This window comes from Xiphophorus hellerii, chromosome 9 (assembly GCF_003331165.1).
Source record: "Xiphophorus hellerii strain 12219 chromosome 9, Xiphophorus_hellerii-4.1, whole genome shotgun sequence".
NCBI lineage: Eukaryota > Metazoa > Chordata > Actinopteri > Cyprinodontiformes > Poeciliidae > Xiphophorus > Xiphophorus hellerii.
The window spans coordinates 4,651,335-4,675,369 of record NC_045680.1 but is presented as its reverse complement, the minus strand read 5'-3'; the positions used below and the strand labels follow the sequence as shown (position 1 = coordinate 4,675,369).

At 36.5% G+C, this 24,035-nt stretch overlaps 2 protein-coding genes across 7 annotated transcripts in view; one reads left to right on the top strand and one right to left on the bottom strand.

Moving 5' to 3' along the window:
• Nucleotides 1–546: 546 nt before the first annotated feature.
• Nucleotides 547–16,511, bottom strand: zap70 (zeta chain of T cell receptor associated protein kinase 70). Of its 4 annotated transcripts, XM_032573175.1 has the most exons (15): nt 16,483–16,497; nt 16,279–16,334; nt 11,326–11,419; nt 9,811–10,282; nt 7,463–7,623; nt 7,217–7,355; nt 7,045–7,126; nt 5,595–5,617; nt 5,470–5,515; nt 4,595–4,799; nt 4,297–4,503; nt 2,936–3,128; nt 2,668–2,808; nt 2,452–2,564; nt 946–1,063 (listed from the first exon to the last, which is right to left on the bottom strand). In XM_032573175.1, exons 4-15 carry the CDS (start codon nt 10,213–10,215, stop codon nt 946–948), a joined length of 1,833 nt encoding a protein of 610 aa, XP_032429066.1. In that variant the 5' UTR covers nt 10,216–10,282; nt 11,326–11,419; nt 16,279–16,334; nt 16,483–16,497. The 4 variants fall into 4 exon arrangements, with proteins under 4 accessions (XP_032429065.1, XP_032429066.1, XP_032429067.1 ...); XM_032573176.1 differs by having other exon boundaries at nt 11,326–11,439; nt 16,279–16,511; XM_032573178.1 differs by lacking the exon at nt 11,326–11,419 and having other exon boundaries at nt 16,279–16,511.
• Nucleotides 16,512–20,872: 4,361 nt separating this feature from the next.
• The window catches only part of adamts10 (ADAM metallopeptidase with thrombospondin type 1 motif, 10), a 57,418-nt gene continuing 54,255 nt past the window's right edge, over nt 20,873–24,035 (top strand). Inside the window, exon 1 of one of the 3 annotated variants that reach the window (XM_032573160.1) lies at nt 20,873–20,992. The gene's annotated coding sequence lies outside the window, so the exon portion shown is untranslated. Of the gene's footprint in view, nt 20,993–21,261; nt 21,350–24,035 lie in introns of those variants that run through there. The other 2 variants (XM_032573161.1, XM_032573162.1) reach the window with 2 other exon arrangements.

Below are 24,035 nucleotides of genomic sequence, written 5' to 3'. Positions count from 1 at the left end.
ATGAGATGGTTGCTGTGCAGGCAAGCAAACCAGATCTGACTTCTCCCTTAGAAGAACTGCTTTTCATAAAATCCCCTCAAAATCCCCCTGGTGAGTTAAAGTTTTAAAAATAACAACCATTTATGCCACTGTAATAGCATCCTTAAATCTTGAAAAACTGAATGCTCCAGGATCTTAAAAGTGTCATACCTCAAAACGGTTTTGCTGGAATCCATCTCAAAGTTTAGTTTCAATAATCTTAATTTGGTAATTTAAGAATTCAGAAATATTTTAAAGCAATCCAAGATTAATTCACTTTAAAATGTGATAGTTGGGAACAACAAAGCTAGCAACAAAACACTTGTAGTTCCCAGTAGCTACTGTACAGCGCATACAACGGTGAACCCAGCGGACCAAGCCAAGATGGCTTTAGAATAAAAAATGGATGACAAAAATTGTTACACACAGTTACACTCCCATAAACTCTACAAACATATTTTTGTATTTTCTATGGTGCCCATTTCAAATATATGAATCACTTAGCATCAAATTCTGACTCAAATTATCTATTTTTTGTTAGTTTTACTTTATTTGGCATAAAAACAGACAAACTGCTCTAAGGTGGAAGTACAGAAAAAAAAAATTCTTCATGTGCCATAGAGTCCCATTACAGTCTAGAAATACCAGAATACAGAATTAGTTCTGTCATCAATGCAAAGACACTTAACATTCAGACCAGGACAGACACACAAAACCTACAGCAACCCTCCTTACACAGCTGAAACACCCAGGAACAATTTACAAATGCACATTTATTGTCAATGAGGCCCGTTTAGCTGTATCTGCTCGGCATTCAAAGCTCATCATTATGCGCCGCTCATGAAATGCCTTTTGTTTTGGTAGTTTAGCGCTTGGTTGAAAGGATGCTTTGTGCAGCAGTGGGACAGAATGCGCCTGTCTTCCTGTCTACTTGCTAGGCATGGCAGCAGCTTCGGCTCCATCAGGCTTGGCCTTGCTGGATATGGAGTAATGATAAGTCCTCATGGACTCCTCGACCTTCTTGAAGTCGGGGCGATCCTCGTGGCTGGAAAGAGAGAGAGAGAAAGGAGAATGTGAGAGATCTTGGTTTAGCATGCTGAAAGTGATAAATAAAACTTTAATTATTATCAATCTGATAATACAAGGCTCGTACAGCAGCATTTATGTCAACTCAGACTATGACTTGCTGCATGTTTGAAAACAAATCTGACTCAGCTTTTGGAACTTTGCAGCAATCAAACTAAAATTATGCAAACTATAAATGTTGTCTACACTTTCTTTTTATTTGGACTTTTTCTTGTTTCTACTTGTCTAAGGATGGAATAAGGTAATCATTTGTTTCTTTATTTTACAGATTTTTAGATTATATCTCTAAGCCTGGTAAAACTATTCAGACCCATTGAACTTTCCTATAATTGATCAAAAAGTTGCTGTTTAGTGTATTTTCTTGAGGTTTACGTGACAGACGGACACATGCATCCCTGCCATCCCAGCCTCAAATCTTCTGTAGGCTGCAACAAGTTTTCTAGGATGTATTTATCTCCTTCTACCTTCCCATCAACTCTACCCTGAGGGCGCTCCAGTTGATTTTTTTTCCACCTGGAAAGTCAGAATTTCCCAGTTCCAAGTACAACTGGAATGCAGCATCAATTACTGGGGTAGTTGGTTGCACTGGGTTTAGTTAATGCCAAAATGAAAGGGGCTGACAACTAATCCACTCCATGTGAATCAGATTTTAATTTGTAAAAATCCGTTAAATTATTTCCCCTCTTTTTCACAGCTTTTGGTCTGTCTCATAAAATCCAGATAAAATACACTAAACCAGTGGTGCCCAAACTTTTACGCATGGAGGGAAAAATGTCAAGTTGCAACTATTTTTAGGACTTTAATTATAATTGCAAAAACTTTAATATTTTTATTTTTACTTGATAAATAAACAAACTAAGCACACAATATTTTAATGAAATAAGCAACCACTTCTTTGTAGATTTAAAATAAAAAAGGGTCTTGCAAGTTTGCCAGATTAAGACAAAAAACAGCAAATCACATTCTTTATTTTTTTATCTTTTACTGGATTTTTTTGTCTCTTTCTAATGACAAGAAAAGTTTATGGCTCACTCTGGCTTTATTTTTCAAAGCTCATTAAAAGGGTGTTCCCAAGTCTGCCTTTTAGTAAAAGCCACTGGATGTTTTTGGTCAATATTACTAATAAATTAAATGAAAAGCAAAACCTTGGATGAATAGTTTGTGTTACACATTACATTTTCCATTTGAAGATTTTAAAATATAGATCTGCATCAAACCAATTCTAGGATATTCTTGAAATGTGATCAAGGGCACTTTGTACATCCTTACATTAAACTTTTAATGGGTATAAATATTTTGCGAGGCTCTGTATGTCAGTTGTGAGATGAAGGAGATTTGGTTTCTTACGACTGTGTCCAGCACTCTCTCATCAGTGTGTACATCCTCTCTGGACACGCTGGCGGACGCTCCATACGGCCCCCGTTGTTAATGAAGGCTGTGACCTCCTGACCTTTCATTTTCTGGAGAAAAATCAGAGAGTTAGGAGTTGTAGCATGACGTTTAAGAGTTCTTCAAATCCTGGTGAGAGTCTTTCAGAAATTCACTCTCGCACATTTCTGTTACCTTGTAGGGTTTTCCTCCGTAGGTGAACGCCTCCCACATGGTGACGCCAAAGCTCCACACGTCACTTTTACTGGAGAATTTGTGGAAGTTTATACATTCTGGAGCGTACCACTTCAGTGGCCATTTACCTGCTGTACGAGCCTGGAAACATCATTAATTGACAGTAAGCAAACACAACCAACAATTTTTCTTTTAAAGACTTCTTATTCCATTCAGTACTGAATATTAGGTCATGATTATTGTCTAGCATCCTTAAAGAAATGCATACTTTGTAGTAGTTGTCATCTGCTCCCAGCGCCTTGGAAAGCCCAAAGTCACTGATTTTGGCAAACTGCTGGTTGACCAGCAGGACGTTGCGAGCTGCCAGATCTCTGTGCACAAAGTTCTTATCCTCCAAATACTTCATCCCCATCGATACCTGGTGCATCAGGTTGACGATGTCCTCCACAGACACAGTTTCCCTGAGACGGATACAAACAAGGTGAGTCTGAGCAATAATGATGGTCTGTCTTGAATGGAGGATTTATGATTTTATGCTTTTTATTTTCTGTTTATCTTGGTTTGGTTTTGTTGTATTGCAGTACTTCTTCAAATATTGTTCTAGTTTGATGGCTTGGACTTGTTGTTCCTGCTGTCTCCACTAGATGTCCTCAGTTTCCTTCATGTGCTTCAGCTCTTTGTTCATCTTTTGTTTCATATTTCTAATCCACTAACTGCTGCCATTCTTCCCAGTATATTTGCTCATTCTCCAGTATTTTTACTTCTCAGATCTTCTGCTTACTTACTGTGTTAATTGTTTCTTACTTAATCTTTGGTTAATTTGAAAAAAATCGTGTCTTGTATCTGAAATTTGCCTTCTACAAATGTTCATTTGAGTACTTACCCTGACATAAGATAAGTTTATTTGTATAGTACATTTAAAAAACAAGGCAATTCAAAGTGTTTTAGGTTCAGGTCACAGTCCATCACTACACTGAAGCTGTGCGTTGACTTGTTCCTCTTTAGGTCCAAAGATAATAACTTCAGTTTTGTTTCTGTTTAGCTGGAGAAAGTTTTGGCACATCCACACATTTACCTGTTCTAAGAATCTGTTTAGTGATTGGATGGGTTCTGAGTCACCTGGTGACATCGTAATGTAGAGCTGTTTGTCATCTGCACAGTTAATCTTATTTATTGTTATAACCAGAGGGAGAATGTAGATGTCAAATGGTACGGGTCCCAGGATTGAACATTGTGGTATCCCACATGTGACTTCTGTTCGTACTAGTGTACAAATATATTTTTTAAATTGAGTGGTCTCCAACTGCAGTCCTCAAGATTTTACTGTCCTGTGGGTTTTAGATGTCTCTCTGCTCCCGCCCGGCTGAATCAGATCATTAAATTACCTCTACAACATACCACTAATTTGGTAAAAGGTATGAGTTATGAGTTATTCATATGAATCAGGTGTGTTGGAGCAGGAATGCATCTAAAGTCAGTTTTAATTTCACACTAAGAGATACAGAAGTCACATTTGAAATATTGTGTGCAATTCTTTCCCATTTTTTGTTATAGACACTGCAAACACTTAATTTGTTTCCATTCAAATAATTAAAAAAAAATTATTTATTTTCTCCCTTATGTACTCACTTTTTGGTGGAGAGGAACTTGTTGAGGGGACCGGCTGCAGCCATCTCCATGACGAGCATCAGGTGCTCGGCGTTGCACAGGCCCAGCATGCGGACGATGAACGGGTTGTCCAGCTGGTGCATGATCTCTGCCTCCCTCATCATCTCATCCTTCACCACCTTTTCATTTTCACTCTTCAGCACCTTGATGGCCACGTCTACCTGGCCTCTGAGGTTACAGAGTTAAATATTGTTGTTAAGCTGTTATAAATCATGTGGAATATTATTGCTGGTTTTGCAATAAATGGTGCTAATCTCACGATTCTTTCCTGAGGACTCCCTTCTTCACACAGCCAAAGTTTCCAGAGCCGAGTTCCACCTCGTCTATCATCAGCTGGTCGCGCTGGATGTTGAATTTCTTGATCTCATTCGGGTTGTGATATGGGTTAAATCCATCACAATCCATGGGCAGAAGGTCGCACTCTTTAGGCACAGACGTAACTGGTTTTGAGGTCAGCGCAGCAGCTGATAGAGGAATGAGATCTGTTCAGTGTGTTTATAAAAATAAGTTCCAAGTCCTAATACTAGTTTTATTTTCATGTGTTCATACTGGGAACAGAGCATGTCCTATTTAAGAAAAAAACCAGATAAAAATTGTATTAAAGGGTCAGTATTATGTGTTTTCTGGGCATGTATTGCCCCTTTAGCTTGTGTTTGGGAGGCTTTGGGAGGTGCTTCATTAGTATTCCTTTTTCTTTTGGCTTGTTTTGAATTTAGTTTAGGCTAACTTGTCTTCTTTTGAGTGTTAACTGGGGTAAGTTGTACTGTGTTTTGTTTGTGAAACTACCTTTTTTGTAATAAACCATTTTAAATTTCACTTCTTTCTCTGGACACTTCTCGGAACCCCTAGACATTAGGGTTTTAACAATAGCACAATCAAGTAACCATTACCTTCAGTTGTTACAAAAATGCTATATATATATATAAAAAGTGATACGCAGAAAGATTAAATAAATCTTGAAATAAATGAAAATATGATTGACAATAGCAATATTTTATTTCAAGGGAATATTTAATAATAACAAAATGTATTTTGTTTATAAAATAATTGAGCAGATTCATTCAGTTTTGATGAAACTGCTCTCCATAGTTTGGTAATAAAAGCACTCCGTTACAATGTAAATAAATAACTGACCTCCAGGTGGTGGTGTGTATGGATTCCGTCGACCTCCACCTCGCCTCTGAAAGGAAAACATCCAGATAAATCTCATGGGTTGAAAAAAATGCTGAATTTTAACAGAGATGGATGTGAATACTTACTTCTGAAGGAACACTGGGTTTCTCTGAAACATTAAAGAGAGACAAATAAAAAAGTATCCATGCCTTTTGAACTTTTTCACACTTTGTCACACTACAACCACAAACACTAGTGTATCTTATTGAAATTTTATGGGATAATCTGGCACAAAAACATGACATAAATGTGAATGCATAGTTTTTAAATCTTTTTATAACTGAAAAGTGTGGTGCAAGTTTGTATTATAAACTTACACCACTGAAGAGGAAAGGTATTGTTAAAAGAACACAAGTCATACAGGAGACAAACAAACAAACAAAGACAAAAACATTGTGGTCAATGGCGACCAACCCTAAAAATTATGCCTTTATTTAAAATGCTATCTATGTGTAATGGAAATATAATTCTCCATTTCACTCTAAACATCCCAGGTAGATATTGACTCTTTGCACGTGACGTCACGCTCTCCAGAACTCCGCCCACTCCGCCATGACGGACGTCAAAACAACCAATGCGCTCCTTTAGGCTAGTGTGAAAACAGACATCTGTAACCTAATATTTCTTCTATTTAGTTGGTTTCTCTTTAAAAACTGTCATAGGGTGCTGCGCGGTCGGCTGCACAAACAGACAAGTGTGGAAAATCCAACTTGTCATTTTATTGTATAACTTTTAATGAGGAAAGATAAAATGGCGATGGCAGTCCGCCGTCAATCATAACGACTCGCAGCCCTCGGTGTAATCACGGATTTGCAGCGAACACTTTTTACAAGGTAAGAAGATCAACGTTCATTTATTTTATAATTAGAAACATATCAAATATGGCATTATGGAGAAGGTACGAGTCTAACGGTTGGTAACCATGGAGACAATTCCGCACCGTCATGTAGCCTAGCATATATGAAAAAAAAACCCAACTGGTTAGCGTCTCGTCTTTTGTATGTTTTTAATGCCGCTCCGGTGTAAAGGGAAACGCTATTTATGACATAGCGATATAAATCATGTGGTGTGAATTCAGGTAAAGTCAGTAATTTGATCAACACGTCAGGAAGGACGGAGGATGCATGGGTTGGTTTCTAAGCTAGCTGTTTCCAATTTTTGTAAATACCGCCGACTATGAGCCCCAACCAGGTGTGTTACGTTCACAGACAAATTAACTTGACTGGAGCAAGTAAAAGCCACGAATAAACAGGAAAAAACAACTTTGGAAAACAATTTCAGTTTCTCTGTTCAATACTTCTATGCCTCACTTCCGACGTCCAACATGGCGCCCCAAAAACTTCCAGATGTATTTCTAGTTAAAGTGTTGAAGACAGACGCATTTATTCCAAAACACGGATCCTCTTTTTGTCTCGGATAAAATCCCAATAAAATACATTTAAGTTGGAGGTTGTACTATGACAAAATGTGGAAAAATCTATGGGATGTGAATACTTTTGCTATTTATAACTGAACAAGTACAATATGTTTTATTACGTTCTACAGTTTTGCCGTTGACGCAGGCCTCCCCGAGGACAGTTACCAGACCATCAGGCTTCATCTTCAGATACTCGACCAGCTGAACAGGCAGAGGAAGTTACAGTCATTTAAAGGTCTTGAGCTTCTGCAGAAATTAAAGGTAAAAAGAAAAAGAAAATGGAGGCTCTACCTGCCACAGTGTGTCAAACTTTGTACCCTCCGGCATAGCCAGCTTCCCTGATTTGTCCTGCTGGATCTGATAGTGGTAAGCCGTTTTCCCGTACATCAGAGAGAGAGCAAACGAATTAGCCTCCTTTCTGTCTCTGACACTAAAAAACACAAAAACAATAAAATTGCATAAAGATCTCAAATAATGACAGCTCAAAACATCAAGTGGCAACACAGAGAGGCAGAGCTGTCACATTGAGAGGCTTACAGAAACTTGCCGTCTGGCTGTGCTCCAGAGTAAAGCCTCCTTTCCCCTTCGACTCGAGTGATATTTCCGTGATACCAGGGCATCTGCTCATGGGCAGTGGTGGCGATCAGCTTCTCAAGCTGAGGAGCCTGACTGATGACAGCCTGCTCCATGGCTTCTCCCTGAACAAACGCAGCAGAAATATTAAAAGTGGCCCTCAACTCAATGTTTACACCCGCATGTGAAAATGGCTGCAAACAGATGCGCAACTGTACAGTACAACTGTACATCTTTGAAAAGTAGAAGTGGAGTGGAAGTTTCTGAATGATAAAACACTAGTCTTTTCCAGCAGCCATTGTACAGCCAGCTGACCAAAACGTGCTGGAACTCAGTTTGGATTCTTTGTGTTAGTAGATAATTTCTTATCGGAATGGATAATAACATGTGGGGTACCACAAGGTTCAACCCTGGGACACCTCCAGTTTAATATCTATATGCTCCCACTAGCTCAGGTTGTAACAACAAATGAGATTAGCTACTATAATTCTTCAAATAGTTATTATTCCAAGTCACTTAACAGAAACTTAACTGAAGTTATTATCTTTGGACCTAAAGAGGAACGATCTAGAGACGACGCACAGCTTCAGTTATTTCAGCTAGAGACCAGAGATCAGGCCTGAAATCTGGGTAAAGTGATGAACTCTGACCTGAACCTTCAGAGTCGCATAAAGACAGTTTTAAAGTCGGCCTTCTATCACTCTAACATATCCAGGAATAGATATGTTATCAAATATTTAGATAAAATATTTTATCAAATATTTGATCAAATATTATCAAATATTTTTCATAATCCCATCTGATCTAAAATAGTGAATCTGACTTATTATCTGACAGTGAGAAAAAAATATTGTCTTTTTGGTATGTGTGAACATCCAGTTTTAGCTGTATGTGTACAAACAATGTGAGGAGGAGTGGCTCAAATCCCTGATGTGCAATGCTTTGGTGCAATAATATTTTAATGAAATTGTCATTAACGTTGTGATTTTTTTTCTCAACCTGATCAAGGGTAACACTACTGGAAAGTGTTTCTCCCGGAGATATAATTTGCCTGATATGCCTGTGTTTTCCCCACATTAAAAACCAAAATGTCTTACCCTAAGTCATACACATTCCATTTTTGTTCCATTAAGTAAATGTACTCAAATTAAAGTTTGAAATTGTCTAAATTTCAAAATTGGCTAAACTTTCAGCTGAATTTATCAGCTGCAGATAAATTCAGTGTAGATCTTTTAGGGTGTGTATACTGCAAAACCACGAAATCTTACCAAGCAATTTTGGTCTAGTTTCTAGTGCAAATATCTTATTATAGTTTGTTTAATATTGATGAAGAAGTGTTAGTACTGGCAGATTATTTCACATATAACACTGAAAAAAATGCCTTGTAATATGTAAAATAATATGCCAATGGAACAAGTATTTTTTTAGTCACTATTAAGGAATTGTTGAGTTAAAGCAAGCATCTATATCTTCATGAAAAGCTACTTATAAGTTTTGTTTCATTTCTATTGTACTAAGATATTGGCAATAGAAACAAGACCAAAATCAGTTGGTGAGATCTTGTGTTTTTGCAGTGTATTTATAGATTTGTCTTAATTTTCTGGATTAGAAAGTAAATAAAAATATTTTTGCTTCACATTAAATTAGGTATCCTTAAACTGAGTAAAGTACCCAAAAACTGTACTCTATTAAAAGTAGCACTACTTCAATATATTTTTACTTAGGTGAAAGAAAAAAGTAGCTATCCAAGAAATTACTCAAGAGTGGAAAAGTACTTGGTAGGAAGTCTACTCAAGTACAAATTATCAATCGTTCCATATTTAAAAGTTACATAATATGACAGACCAAAATATAAAGTAAAATGGATATTTTGGAATTTTAAGGACCAAAATGACAATAATTCATGCAAGTCACAAAAATAACAAAATCAGGCAACATAAACATTTTCCAAATCAATTTCTTTCGATAAAAAACTTATAAAACAAAACCTGCAGGTGTGTGTCTGGATGTTTTGTTAAAACATTTTCGTTTTTCATTCAGTGGATAGAAAATCCATACATTTCAGTAATAGTAGAGATACTTTATAGTAAAATTACTCAAGTAGAAGTAAAAAATTCCAGGGTAGTAAATTTACTCCTAAAAGAAATGTTTTTCAAAAAGTTACTCAAGTAGTAATTGAGTAAATGTAACTAGTTACTACCCAAGTCTTTCTTAACCTCAGTCCCAAGATCTCCAGTGTAGTACAAATAAAAGCCCTTAAAAAACAAGGAATTTGCACGTCTTAAACAGAATGAGTGAATTTCGTGCCTCACCTCCAGGTTCCAGGTCTGCTTGACGTACTCCCTCAGCATGTTCTCCCTCATTTTGTCGAAAACGCCGACCTTTATGGGCATCTCTGGAGGACGCAGACATGGCTTCTTCAGGAGACACACCAGCCCGTCGGGGTCCTTGCTGTAAAACTCGCAGAGCTCCCCAGGGCCGCAGTGAGACTTCCCTCCGGAGATGCAGTAAGTCCCATTCATTTGTTTCTCTACGGTGTAGTGGTGAAACTCCAGATTCCAGACCACAGACAGGACATAGCCTCCAAGGCTGCGGAGGCACTGTCTCATCAGGAAGAGGCCGTCCGACATGCCGGCCAGCTTCAGGCTCTGTTCGGCGTCCGAGCGACTTATACTGCCGTAGAAGAAGGGCAGCTCGACCGCGGGGTCGACGGACATGTTGAGGCCTGGGAGGAGTCAATCTGAACCTGGTCTTGAAGTTCTGGACAAATATTGGTGAAGAAAACTGGATAGCAAGACAAAAAGAAAACGATAATTTTGGAATTTAAATCCACTTTGTGTCACTCCTTATCTTCCTCTATCTGTCATACTCATCTGTTTCAGTTAATTTAGAAAACAAAAAAAATGTTTAAGAACGAAACGTGGACAGAATCCCCAAAAGTTCCACTCAAGTAAGAGTAGCACTACTTCAACATAATTTTACCAAGTTATTTGGGTCTAGTTTATAATGCAAATATCTTAGTTCACCTGAAATAAGACAAAACTAACTTACAAGTAACTTTTCAGCAAGGAATATCAGCTTGTTAAGTCAATGATTCCTTAACATTGATGAAAAAGTACAAGTTCCATTGGCAGATTATTTCACTTATAATAAGATATTTTCCCCATGAAATAATCTGCCTATGGAACAAGTATTTTTTTCGTCAATATTAATTAACTAATGACTTAAAACAAGCTGCTATTTCTTGCTCTTTTCAGGTGTAGTAAGATATTTGCACAAAAAACTAGACCAAAAATACTTGTTAAGATTTTGTGTTCTTGCCGTGTAAAGTGAAAGTAAAAAGTAGCTGCCCAAGAAATTATTCAAGTAAGAGTAAAAAAGTACTTGGTAAAGTCTACTCAAGTACTGAGTAACTGATCAAATCATTAATCATTTAATATTTAAAAATTACATCATCAGACGGACCAAAATATAAAGTTAAGTGGAAATTTTGGTATTTTAAAGATGAAAATGACGATAATTCATAAAAGTAACAAAAAATAACGAAATCAGGCAAAAGAAAATTTTTCCAAGTCAGTTTTTTTCGATAAAAAACTTAAGCAACTTTTAACAAAACCAGCAGGTGTGTGTTCTTTGTCTGGTGAACTTTTGGTTAAAACATGTTTGTTCTTCATTCAGTGGGTAGAAAATCCAGAAATTTTATTCAAGTAAGAGTAAAAATACTTCATAATAAAATTACTAAAGTAAAATTAAAAACCACAAAGTAAAGTTTCTTTTTCTTCCAAAAAGTTACTCAAGTAAATGTAAATCTAAAATGACACCCTCACCTCTTTTTATTCTGGTTTGTTGTTGGGTTCCAGGTCAGACGGCTGCTCTAAGTCGAATCGCGTCTTTCGGGAGTTTTAGCTTAGCGGCGAGGAGCTGGGAGGGGAATTGTACGTCTGGATGAGACATTCAGCTTTAAACACCCACACTTTAAGATTGCATGTAGTTTGCAGATTAAGAAACTGGTGACAAAGCCACAACAGGAAACTGCAGTCCGCCCTCACAGCCTCATTTCTCCAGCAAGTCGCTCTTCCGTTGAACAGGTGCTCTTTGGTTCTAGATGATTCCCTCTGCTTCAGAGGGTTCAGTGTTTATAAAAAATAAATCCCTTTCATCAGAAAGTAATTCACTGCCTGGGGATAAATTAAACCTAAATACTTCTAAACTGTATTTGTGCGTATTGACTTGGGAATTTGAGGTAAACTTGGTGTCGTCTAACATGACGACAGAAAAGATTAAAATCATGCAGTCTGGAAAATTTCCGTGATAGAAGAATGAACCTGCAGGTTTCAGCCAGAAACGATCACAATGCAGATTCAGCAGCTTAAAAACACACAAAGGAAGTCTTGAGAAAGGCAAACGAAGATAAAAATCGAAATTGAGATTTATTGTTAATCGACTCAAACTATTAAACCAAAAAACAACCAATGAGCTCTTTGTTCGAGGTTTTGTATCTTTAAAAGCATCGAAACCAGTTGGGCTTTTTTTTTTTTCTTTTTAAAGTTTTGTTTTGGAAAGTTTTGCTCACTCATATCTTTGCCTCAATGCCATCCACATCACCATTTTCCATTTTCAGTTTAAAAGGAAACGCTTTTATCACTCGAACAAGGAAGCTGCCTTGTTTTTACATGCAGATAAAATTTTTAAAAGATAAGAAAATGCTAAAAAAAACCAAGGTGTTTGACCACAGTTTCCTAACTTTACATTTGAGTTAGTACCCACATCCACAGTGGACAACCAAACCTAACGGAACAGCTGCCACATGAAGCGAGACTCCACTGTGGCTTGACCTCCCAACTCGCCACAACAAAGACAGCCAGATGCTGCAGCGCGGACACAAACGAGCCTGGATGCTGCACCAGAAAAAAACCCAAAGAAAAAAAATACACAAATCAGCTGCTTCTTTAAGAGCTTTGGGGGTTTGAAAAGAATTGAACTTGGCCATGCTACTACATGTGACAGTAACCTTCACCTAAACCCTGACAGAGCAAATGCTGTAAGCCTCTAAGGGTTTGTATTTGTTATCAAATCTGTGTGTAAGTAACTCTTAAACTTCATTTATTTATTTTTTCTTCACTCTGAACAACATTCAGTTAAAAACTAACAGAATAAGAAAAGTAATTTTAGATTAAAAGTTCAGTCCTTTAATCATAAATTGCTTTTTTAAGAATCATCAATCTATTTTTTATTAATAAATCACCATACTTTGACTTTGTTTTTTTTAACTAACAGAAAAAAAAAGAAACATAATTATTAATAGTTAATAGTTACATAAGCCAGACAGTGATTCTGCCCCTCTTCCAGTGTGCATGCAAAATGCTTTGTGGGGAAGAAAACCAGCGTTGCATTGAACCCTGAACCAGAGATGGTGACTTCAGACTTGAGTTGCACTTCAGTCACAAAAATAAGACCTCAAACTCAAATTAGACTTTCTCCTTAAAGACTTTTGTCTTGACTTGAACCTCACCGCCCATAATGTCCTGGGGTTTCAGCAAAACGACGACTAAATTCGCAGACAGTGCTACAATAAACAACGAAACTGCTTAGATTGAAGGATATTCAAGTGTTAAAATGAACCATTGAGATTCTCACAGATGCTCTCCAGTGAATCTGGAATTGGGTAAATGTTGTTCTACGGATGTGCAAAGTTAATAGAGACATTTTCAAAAAAACTTCACATTAATGCTTTACTTCGTGCTTGTTACATAAAGTTCTAATAAAATACGTCTCAGTTTGTGGAAAAGGTTCATGCAAACTTGTGTGACATTAACACAGCCAATCGAAAAAGAAAATGAACTTAATAACCAACATTCTCAACCAGCGTTTTGAATGTTGCCTTTCATAATTACTTTGAGTTTGTAAAGTGGTGCACGATAAACCAACACACACAATAAAAGCAACAGCTAGGTGTCAGCTCAGAAATCACTTTTAAAAGCTGGAGACTGCACAATAAACCACAAAAACAACAAGTGAAGCAAGCGAGGCGACACATGACACAGTTCCTGTGACAGCTTTGAACCCCAAAACTTGCGTGGTATCTGCCACCATGTCTGGAGGGAAAAGACGTTTTAAGGTGGAAAATGTTCGTACATTCCTCTAATATGCATCAGATATTTTCACAAAGGAGGTGTTGGAAAGTAAACTGATTGTGACTAAGCGAACGGTGAAAGGAAGACTCTAAATAAGTCTTCAAAAAGCAGAGGAGTATGCAAGTAGCAGAGAAGAAAAGCACCAGATCTGCTTGTTTTTGAAATATTAGAGCAAGCCTCCTTAAATGGGGCAAAAACCCATCAGCGAAAGATAATTATTTTACAGTAAATTAACATTTCAGGGTAACAACGCTAATCTCAGGTTTGACAGGTTTTGTAAAACTGTAAAGGCAATTATCTGAAAGCGATAAATGTTTTATTTCATCCCTCCTAATGATGCAGAACTTTCAAACAACGTAAAATTCAAGAGAGATGCAAAGATAAGTTAAGATTGGCTTTAGAGACGATAAAAAAATTTGCTAGCAATAACAACAAGAAGGAACAAACAAACAACAAAAAGCCACATGTGAAAATAGGCAACATGGGCAAAGAGCAATTCTACACAACTACAAGCAAATGTAAATTTTGAAAATTATAAACAATACATTAATGCTTTGAGCTTAATGCTAACATACAGCTATTTGCTATCATAAATGTTCTATAGGTTAAGTGGATGATAGAGGTTTTGATGCTAACTTTGCTAAATTATATTTTGAGATCATTTAGCTGTTTAATATATAAATAAGTAGGTAACTCAGGGAAAAAGCTGATTTTACACAATGCAAGCAAATATAGATTTAGAAATGTTTAAATAATATGAACATTAAGCAGAAGAAGATGGGTGAATGAACGTTATTGCTTTGAGATTGATGCTAACATAGATGCTTGCTGGCTTAAATATTCTGTAGGTTCAAATGTTTGGTTGATAAAAGTTGTGATGCTAATGTTGCTAAATTATATTTTGAGAACATTTAGCTGTTTAATGTGTACATGTAACTTTAGAAAAAAAGGAAATTAAGACAACTACAAACAAATACAGATGTTGAAAGTTGTTAAACAGTATCTACGTTATTGCTTTGAGCTGGATGCTAACAGATGTTTGCTAGCTTAAATGTGCTGTAGGTTCAAATGTTTGAGTGATGGGAGTTGTGATGCTAACATTGCTAAATTATATTTTGAGATCATAAAACTGTTTATTATATACACATAACTAGGTAACTCTGGAAAAGAAAAAGATTTTACAAAACAACAAGCAAATACAGATTTTGAAAATTATAAACAATATCTACATAATTGCTTTGAGCTTGATGCTAACGTACAAATGTTTTCTAGCTTAAATGTTCTGTAGGTTCAAATGTTTCGATGGTAGAAGTTGTGATTCTAATGTTGCTAAATTATATTTTGAGAACCTTTAACTGTTTTATATCCATAACTTTTATACTTTTATGACTTGTATTTATATATTAAGCACTGTAAATATGATGCGGTGGGAAATGTGCTGGTGTTAAGCAGACGCTGAGACATAAGTTATTTTTTGTATTTCTGCTGGCTAGAGAGAAACAGATAATTACGAAGCAAGGTCACCGTAATCGGAAAAGGGATTTACTGCTTTATGTTTCCTCTTAAACTCACTCTTTTGATGAGAATACCATCAGAAGGCTAAAGTAAGATTTGTTTTTATTTAATTACATAACTCTGATGAAGACATGGACACTGTAAAGTTTTTAGGTCATGATTGTTTATGCTGCATTATCAGGAAGTCCGGTTGCTGTTATGTAACTCGAGCATTCTTCTTTAAACTTATATCGAATTTTGAATCTGCGTAGGCCCCTGACGACAAACAATCCCCACAATTGACTCTTTTTCTGGATTTGTTTTCTTATTTCAGTGAAGGACATTAAAGATCTTGATGTGGGTGGTTTTGGATAAGAAGCCAATCTGCTTATCAGATCAGAGGCTGAAATGACCCAAGCTGAACCATAATATCCTAAATCAGGGGAAACAATTGCCATTCAAATAAACTGTTGACTCAGCTGAAACACAAACACTTGAGATTGAAATCCACACAAAAGCAAGTTTTAAGGATTTTTTCCCCTCAATAAATCCTGCTGACCACAAACTGTTCAGTTATGTCAATTAGATTTTATAATTTGGAGGATTAATGAGTCAAATACCTTCATGACATGAAGTAGTGTTAAATAATCTTAATAATACAAACAAACAAGAAAAAAAAATCAAGCTTCCGATCTAAAATACATTCAGTAAGTTTAGAAAAATGTTACAACCTATAAAAGACAAACATGGGAATCTGGAGTCTGTTAAACTGTACCAGCTTTTGGTTTTCCATTCTGAGGCACAATGAAAGCAGCTATCTATAATCTGTGCAGGAAATTACAGCTTGTCTGAGCCAAAGCAACAATACTTTGGCAAAATTATGTAGTGAACACCTTTTTTTTCTTTGTATACCTCATGCATAATTGAGTTATTTCTCTGATTGCAGAATGAACAAAATAGCATGATATAGATGAAAACATGCAATTCAGATGGTAAGAAATTACAAAATTCAATTTGATTTTGACATTTTTAAGCACCACTTTGTGAACGCCTTAATAAAATAAGTTTCAAGTGTTTTTTTGTTTGTTTGTGTGTATTTAATATAAAAAGCACATTTCTTTTAAACAATCATATCTAACAAAACCTACTTACATTTCAATGCTTCACAGCTGTGATGTTGCTTCTGAGACAAAGATGCATCTGCTGATCTGAGAGAAGCGCATAGTGTCGAGAAAAAGGGAGGTTAGAGAGAAACGACACACACACACACACACCCAGAGCCAAAGCAACCACCAGTCACACATGCACACAACGGCAAACTCATGCACAAAGATCAGCCATTAGATTGACTTCCACCTGTGACGCTCGAGCTGAGCTGTGCAGCTCCCCACTTCTGCAGCTCACCAATAATCACTCGGTATTAGGGGAGAATGCTTCTTTCTTGTTTTTGTTTTTTCTTGTGAATACATTGCCCACTTCTGGGCGGGTTTGTATAGCAGGAGGTGTTCCGTTTTTGGTGGATTTTCCCTTTATTTTTGCTTTCATGCTGAAAATTAGAGAAGAAAACAATTATTGGTGTGAAGGAAATGCTGAAAATGAATAAACAAACAAAACATCTAAACTTCGGTCCTTAGAGGGAGTTGTTATAAAATGTTTGAGTGTGAATTTCCAAAATAGTTGTTAAAAGTGCCATTTTACCAATGTAACACTTGAACTGGTTGTGTTTTTCACATCATAATGTAACTTTTGATTTTTTCTTCGTTCCTTTTCAAACAATGGATTTTGAATTAAACACTTATTAGCAAATAAAAGGGCAGAACTGTAGCTGAAAAGTGTTTCTTTTCTTTATAGCATGTGCTTGCTAGCATAAAAAAAATCACAGATTTTACTGATAATCACAGATGGAGTTGGCTGTCATATCCTCTTCAGTGTTGATTGTCATATGTGACAATTGAAAAACAAATGGCACCGACTCACCAGAGAATGGAAAAAATCTATTTATACTCTATAGCTGAAAAGAAAATATCAGCATCATAAAAAAACATTTATGGACAGGTGATGGGTCCAACAAGACATGTAAGTCCATACTAAGAAGAAAAAAAAAGAGAATAAAGTAATAAAATTACAAGAATAGTCATAATATTATGAGAATAAAATCGTTATATATATGAAGAAAATCATAATATTTAAATAAAAGTTATAATATTAATGTTTCCTCAAAGTATTATGACTTTATTCTTATAATTGTATTATTTGTTAATGTCTAACACTCTGTTGTAGTCCAGTACATAAAATGTAAGAATTGGGTAGTAGAGCAGTAAATACAGCAGGATAACCGCTATCTGTCAAAACTGTCCTTTTGAAAGTAACTAAAGTAATACACTGCAAAAATACATGGTTTTACCACATAATTTTGGTCTAGTTTATTGGGCAAATATTTTAGTACGCTTGAAACAAGACAAAACTAACTTACAAGTAACTTTGGAGCAAGAAATAGAAGCTTGTTTTAAGTCAGTAATTCCTAAACATTGATGAAAAAAAATACTTATTCTGCCAATGGAATAATATGTTCCATTGGCAGATTATTTCACTTATAATAAGACACTTTTCCCATGTTATGAGTGAATTAATCTGCCAAAGGAAAGAGCGATTTTTCATCAATATTAAGGAATTATTTGCTTAAAATTATTCCTAACTTAAAATATTCTATATCTTGCTGAAAACGTCTAAGTTAGTTTGGTCTTATTTCAGGTGTAGTAAGATATTTGCACTAGAAGCTAAACCAAAAACACTTGTTAAGATTTTGTGAGATTTGGGTTGGTAGTATTTCGTTTTGTTGTAGAAAACATGTTTCTTTTCTTAATAGCTTGTAATTTTTGACAAATTTGATGTATATCTTGTATATACAGTACATCATATACAGTATGCGTATATGTTTTGTCATTTTATGACATATGAGTTTATGTTTCCTCTATAAGCTATTAAATTAAACAATGTAAATTGAAAACTTGTCTTAAAAGTATTTTTTAGCTTCCTTTATGAATTATTTCTCATTAAAATAAAATTGGGACAACTTATCCCACAACCAGGTTGGTTGCCACAAATGCACACGTTGTATTTGGTGTTGTATATCTTTAGACGAAAAAAAAAAAAACTTTTAAGAAGGGTAATGTTTCTCTATTCCAACAAAACACACTGAGCATGGCATTATTTTCAAATTTACATGAAAGTAAAAAATGTTACTACCAACCCCTATAATAAGAATCCTACATTTTTAATTTTGCTTTATTTTTAAGAACTTGTTCAACAGTAAAGCAGGAATTTGCGCTATAAACTTTGAGAATGTCTTTACCTACCTCAAAACCTGACCTTTACCCAAAACCATGCTTAACATTAACACCACAATGTCATAAACAGCGTTTCCCCTTACACAGCCTTAAAAATGTACAAAAGACTAGATGCTAACTAGTTTTTTCCATACATGCGAGGCTACATGCAGCATTGTCTCCATGGTTACGGTTAGAGTACATTCTCGGTAATGCGATATTTGATATCTTATTAATTATACTTATAAAGTATATGAACGTTAATCTTCCTTCCTTTTAAATGTGTTCGATGCAAATCCGCGGTTACACCGAGAGCTGACAGTCATTATGATTGACGGCTGCTATCCATCGCTGCCTTATCTTTCCTCATTAAAAGTTATTAAAATAAAATGACAAGTTGGTTTTCATCCTTGTCTGTGTGGCTGGCAACGCGGCATCCTATGACAATTTTTTTTTTTTTTACCCCTCCAGGGGGTCTTTTGTGGGCTCTAGTGTCCCTTATAAGATAGTAGGCTGACAGGAAACAGGGAAGGAGAGGGGGGAAGACATAAGGGAAAGGTCGTCGGGTCCGGGAGTCGAACCCGCGACGGCCGCGTCATGGACTCAAGGCCTCCAAATACGGGTCGCGCTAACCACTACGCCACCATGGCACGCCCCCTATGACAATTTTTAAGGTGAAATCAGCTAAATAAAAGCGATATTAGGTTGCAGATATCTGTTTTTAGACTTGCTTGAAAGGAGCGCATTGGTTGTTTTGACGTCCGTCATGGCGGAGTTCTGGAGAGCGTGACGTCACGTGACTTTTATTCCATAAATAACTGCCAACTGTGCTTTAAAATATTGGAGATGATAACTGATGTGGCACAAGGTGAAGGTAAAATTGTTTACTAAATGAATCAAACTTTCACTGCTAATATGTAAGTTAGCTTTAATCAGTTTTTGTGCATGTTTATGTCAATTATTGACATTTAGATCTCTAGAGCTAGTTCACAACCCTACGTGACCAGCGGTTCTAATATAGGGCAAAGTAGAGATTTCCATTGCTGGACCTGTGAAGTGTTCACACCACAAACCAGTGGCTGGGGTTATGAACACACACACGCACCCCTGCACACATACACACACACGCACCCCCCCGCGCACACACACACACACACCCACACACACACACACACACACACACGGCCAACCCACCCCCCTCTACTGTCTCAGGCTGCAGCTGCTTTCTTGAAGTCTGGCAGCCAGGCAGCAGAACTGAATCAAGTCTGTTAAACTCAGCGAGACTAAAACCTTTGGGGGACATGTGTTCATTCAAAATAAAAGCACAGACACCGACTTACATAGTTTCCATTGTAAGTGGATGCGATGTTCCCTCAACAGACGCCATTGTCTGACTACACTAGGTGGTCAGTAGATTTAACTGGTTATATTTACTCAGTTACATTTATTTGAGTAACTTTTTGGGGGAAAAAATACTTTTAGGAGTACTTTTACTATTACTGCAGTAATTTTATTACAAAGTATCACTACTCTTACTTGAGTTTAATTTCTGAATACTTTATCCACTGTAAGTAACTTCACCAGGCACACGCCTGCAGTTTTTGTTAAAGCTAACTGTTGTCACAAATAATGCTAAGTTGACATTTTAATGCACTTTTAACTAAATTTTTAGTGCAACTTTACATTACAAATGTCATTACAAATGGCAGTTCATGACAACAGCTGTATCATTTATTTAGCTATTTATGACAGTGTCACGTCAATCTCATGCACACCTCTTCAAGGCTCACAAGTTTCACATTAAAAGAAACTGATTGAGTTAATGTCATTTTGTCCTTAAAACACCTGAATTTCCACATAACTTTATAGTTGGTTCATCTGCAATTTTTAAATATTAAATGATTTTTTGACCAGTTACTCAGTACTTTAGAAGTATTTTACCAAATAATTACCAAGTAATCACTGTCAATCACTCTCTGTGAGGTGCTGCTCATCCACCCCCTCTTGCTCTCTGCTGTGCTAGCATAGCCTGTTGTGAATGCTAGGCTAGTTAGCATAGCCACTGATGACAGCAGATAAACGGTTTTCCTGTAACAATAAGTTGTTTCTCTGCCATTAGCACATTGAGCAGCGAGTACATGAAGTTGACTGACAGCACCAAGACCCTTTTCCTGTTCCTGATTGGTTGTTTTTGGTTGGGAGGGTTGCATTTCTTCATGTAGCAGTAGTAGCTCAGGGAGTATTAAAAAACATAGTTTTTAAAATAAAAGCTACATACTGCAGCTTTACACAAGTAATCTTTATCTCTCATTTCTGGTTTACATTCTAATGACGAACTCAAACTTTATTCTGAAAGGACGTGGGATTGTTTCCTGTTTGTGCTTCGGGGCAGCTTGACTAAACTTTCTCGGCTCTGGTTCTGTAAAGTTAAAGGAGCCGAGGTTTAGTCTGCCGCCGCCGGCGCCGCCTCCTCTCCGCTCGGCTGCAGGGCGACAGAGGACAGACTCTCACCAGACTCTCCTGCAAGGGGACACGGGCAGGTAAGACCAGGCGGTCCGGCTCCTGCTCCCTTCTTTTCTTCTCTTCTTTCATGCACAGATCAAGGTGGGGGGGAGCAGGACTGATGCTGGCAGGACTCAGTTCTCAACTCTTACCTCTGCTGCCTCTGCAGCACTGTTCCTGCTTAAGCTTTGCATGTCTTTCATCAAGATTTTGTGTGTTCTCTAGTTTCATAAAATGCACAAGTGCTTTTCTTTGGACTCAGTCTTCATTTCCTAAAGGAGTCTTCTTTTTCTCAGGAGTACATTTAGGCTTTGGTCGCCTCGGTGGCTGATGACAGGGCAGGCTTATGCGTCTTTTACCGGTCAGTGGATGATGTGGCTGTCAGCTGCCATCAGGTAACTGAAGGCTGGCATTGTTTCCTTCACCGGGTGGGGGAGCAACTCGCAGTTCTGCAAAAATAAAAGCACTAAATCCAGTTACAATGGACATGTCGGTGTCATCACAGCCAACTTTTACATTCTGCATGCAGAGCTTATGTAACTTCATCCCAGGTAGTTCACAGATGTGCAACACAGTTACGTTTTTAAGTCAAGCTCATCCTTTTGGTTCAATCAGTGCTGCTTTTGCAGATTTTGTTTTAGGTCTTAATGATACATTTTATATGTACAGTGGGTCAGAAAAGTATTCGCACCCCTTGAACTTTTCCACATTTTGTCACATTAGAGTTTAGTGGGTGGGCAGAATATCCAAAAATTATACTCAAGTAAGAGTAGCACTACAACATATTTTTACTCAAGTAAAAGCAAAAGACATCTAAAGAATTACTCAAGTTAGAGTAAAAAGGAAAAACAATGGTAATTTGATTACTTATCTTTAATATTTAAAAACCCATTATCAGATGGACCAAAATATAAAGTTAAGTGGAAATTTTGTTATTTTAAGGACAAAGATGACAATAATTCATATAAGTAACAAAAAATAACAAAATCAGGCAAAAGAAAAATTTTCCAAAACAGTTTCTTTCAATAAAAAAACATATGAAACTTTTACAAAAACTGCAGGTTTGTGTGTCTAATGTCTGGTGAATTTATGTTTACATGTTTGTTTTTCATTCAGCAGGTAGAGAATACAGAAATGTTACTCAAGTTAAAGTAAAAAGTACAGCTTAGTGAAAATACTCTTAAGTACATTTTTTCAAAAAGTTGCTCAAGTAAATCTGGAATTTAGTGAGAAAACTCAACACAAAGTGGGATACGGAATGAAAATTTTACATGATTTAAAACAGTTTTTGCAAATAAAAAACTGAAAAGTGCGGTGTGCAAACGAGCTCGACTAATTGCCTTCAGAAGTTGCCTGATGACTTTTAGTGACTAATCTAATCTCAGTACAGATACAGCTGCTCTGTGACAGCTTTAGGTTGGTTAAGAGCAGGACATTTTTTACAATTAAAAAACTGAAAAACTGTGAGCGACACAAAGTCCCTGAGAACCTCAGGGAGAACATTCAAACTCGATGCAGAAAAACCTTCCATTCTTCCTGCTGCAAGGCAACAGTACCACCAACTTCACTGCAGAAGGACTTTCTGCTGAGCTTTCTTTATGTTAAAACATTCCTGCTTCATGATTTACTGTATCGTCAACAACTCGGTGTGAAACTTGCCCAAACACTTGAAAAGGTTTTGATTCTCAGTTTCCTCAAGGCTGCGGTTGTCGCTCCTTGTACAGCTTTTTCTACCACATGTTTTCCTTCCACTCAACTTTTCATTAGCATGCTTAGATGCAACACTCTTGTCCATAATTTTGTGTAGGACAGAAAATTACATAAAAATCCCCTTTTTGTTGGCCTTATGTAATATTTTTGGGTTTTGATTATTCAAGTTTTTAAATAATGGTTTCACATATCGCTTTGTAGGTGATAAATTTAATACCTACTGGTATATAACCTTTATATTTTGAATCAAATAAGAAAATTCAATTACATTTTTGAAGATTTTCTAATTTATTAAGAAGCATTTTTGCATTTTTGTTCCAAGAATATCCAAAATATTCATATTTATTATTAACATTACGGGGAAAAAAGTGGACTCAAACTGTTTTTAAAGTTGCTGACAACTTTGATCTTGGGCTGCAACTAACAGTCATTTTAGTAATTAATTATTTTGACACCTGATTTGTTTAAAAAATGGCACATTCTGCAGATTTTTCAATTCACCATTTAAGCCTTTTTATACAATATTTGAACTACATTAAAAGGTGCAAAGAAAAAATCCTTTTAAAATTTTGTTCCATAAAATACAAGTAGATATTGTTGCAAAGTATGGATCTGCTAAAGAAATACTTCTAACATTGACATGGGAAAGGCTCTGGACTTTGACTAATTTTTTTCATTAATGGATAAAAATTTCAGGTGAAGCTAAAACGTCAGGGATAGCACAGACAAATACGTTTTTTTTTTTTAACCTTAAATGCAAAATGTGTAGATATTGTTTGCACAGTTTTGACCTAATTACTAATCTGAGCTTGTTGTTCTTTCAGAAAATTGACTTTTTTGATTAATCAATTATTAAATTAATTGACCATAATTGAAATAATTGATTAATCACAATTGTTCTGGCTAATTGTTTCAGCCCTACTTGGATCATCAGTTTTATAGTGATACTGATGAAACTATGCTAAACATGAGGAGCTTCCTGTTCTATCTGTGACAGTCACTTTGTGCGTATTAGCAGTTTTGGATCACTGCCTCAGAGCATTTAAAAGGCAGAGTAAGAAAACCCTCTGCTGCTATCTGTGCGCTCTGTTCCCTTCGCTGCTGGCTCGCTCGCTTTGTGTTGAGTCAGCTCTCTCTCTCTCTCACTAAATATTGTTTCAGACTCGAGAGGCACATTTTCAGAGCGAGGGGAGCACATCCGAGGCTCTCCCGCCTGTTTACGTTCCCACTTTTCATCTGCACTCTGTTTATTTGGGGAAATCTGCAAAGGAATGCCAGGCCTCTTTCTCTCTCTCTGTCTTTGTGGCAGACAGAGAGTTTAGTCTGAGATGTAGCTTTCTCTCTCACCTGTTTGGGTTTTCTTTTAAACAT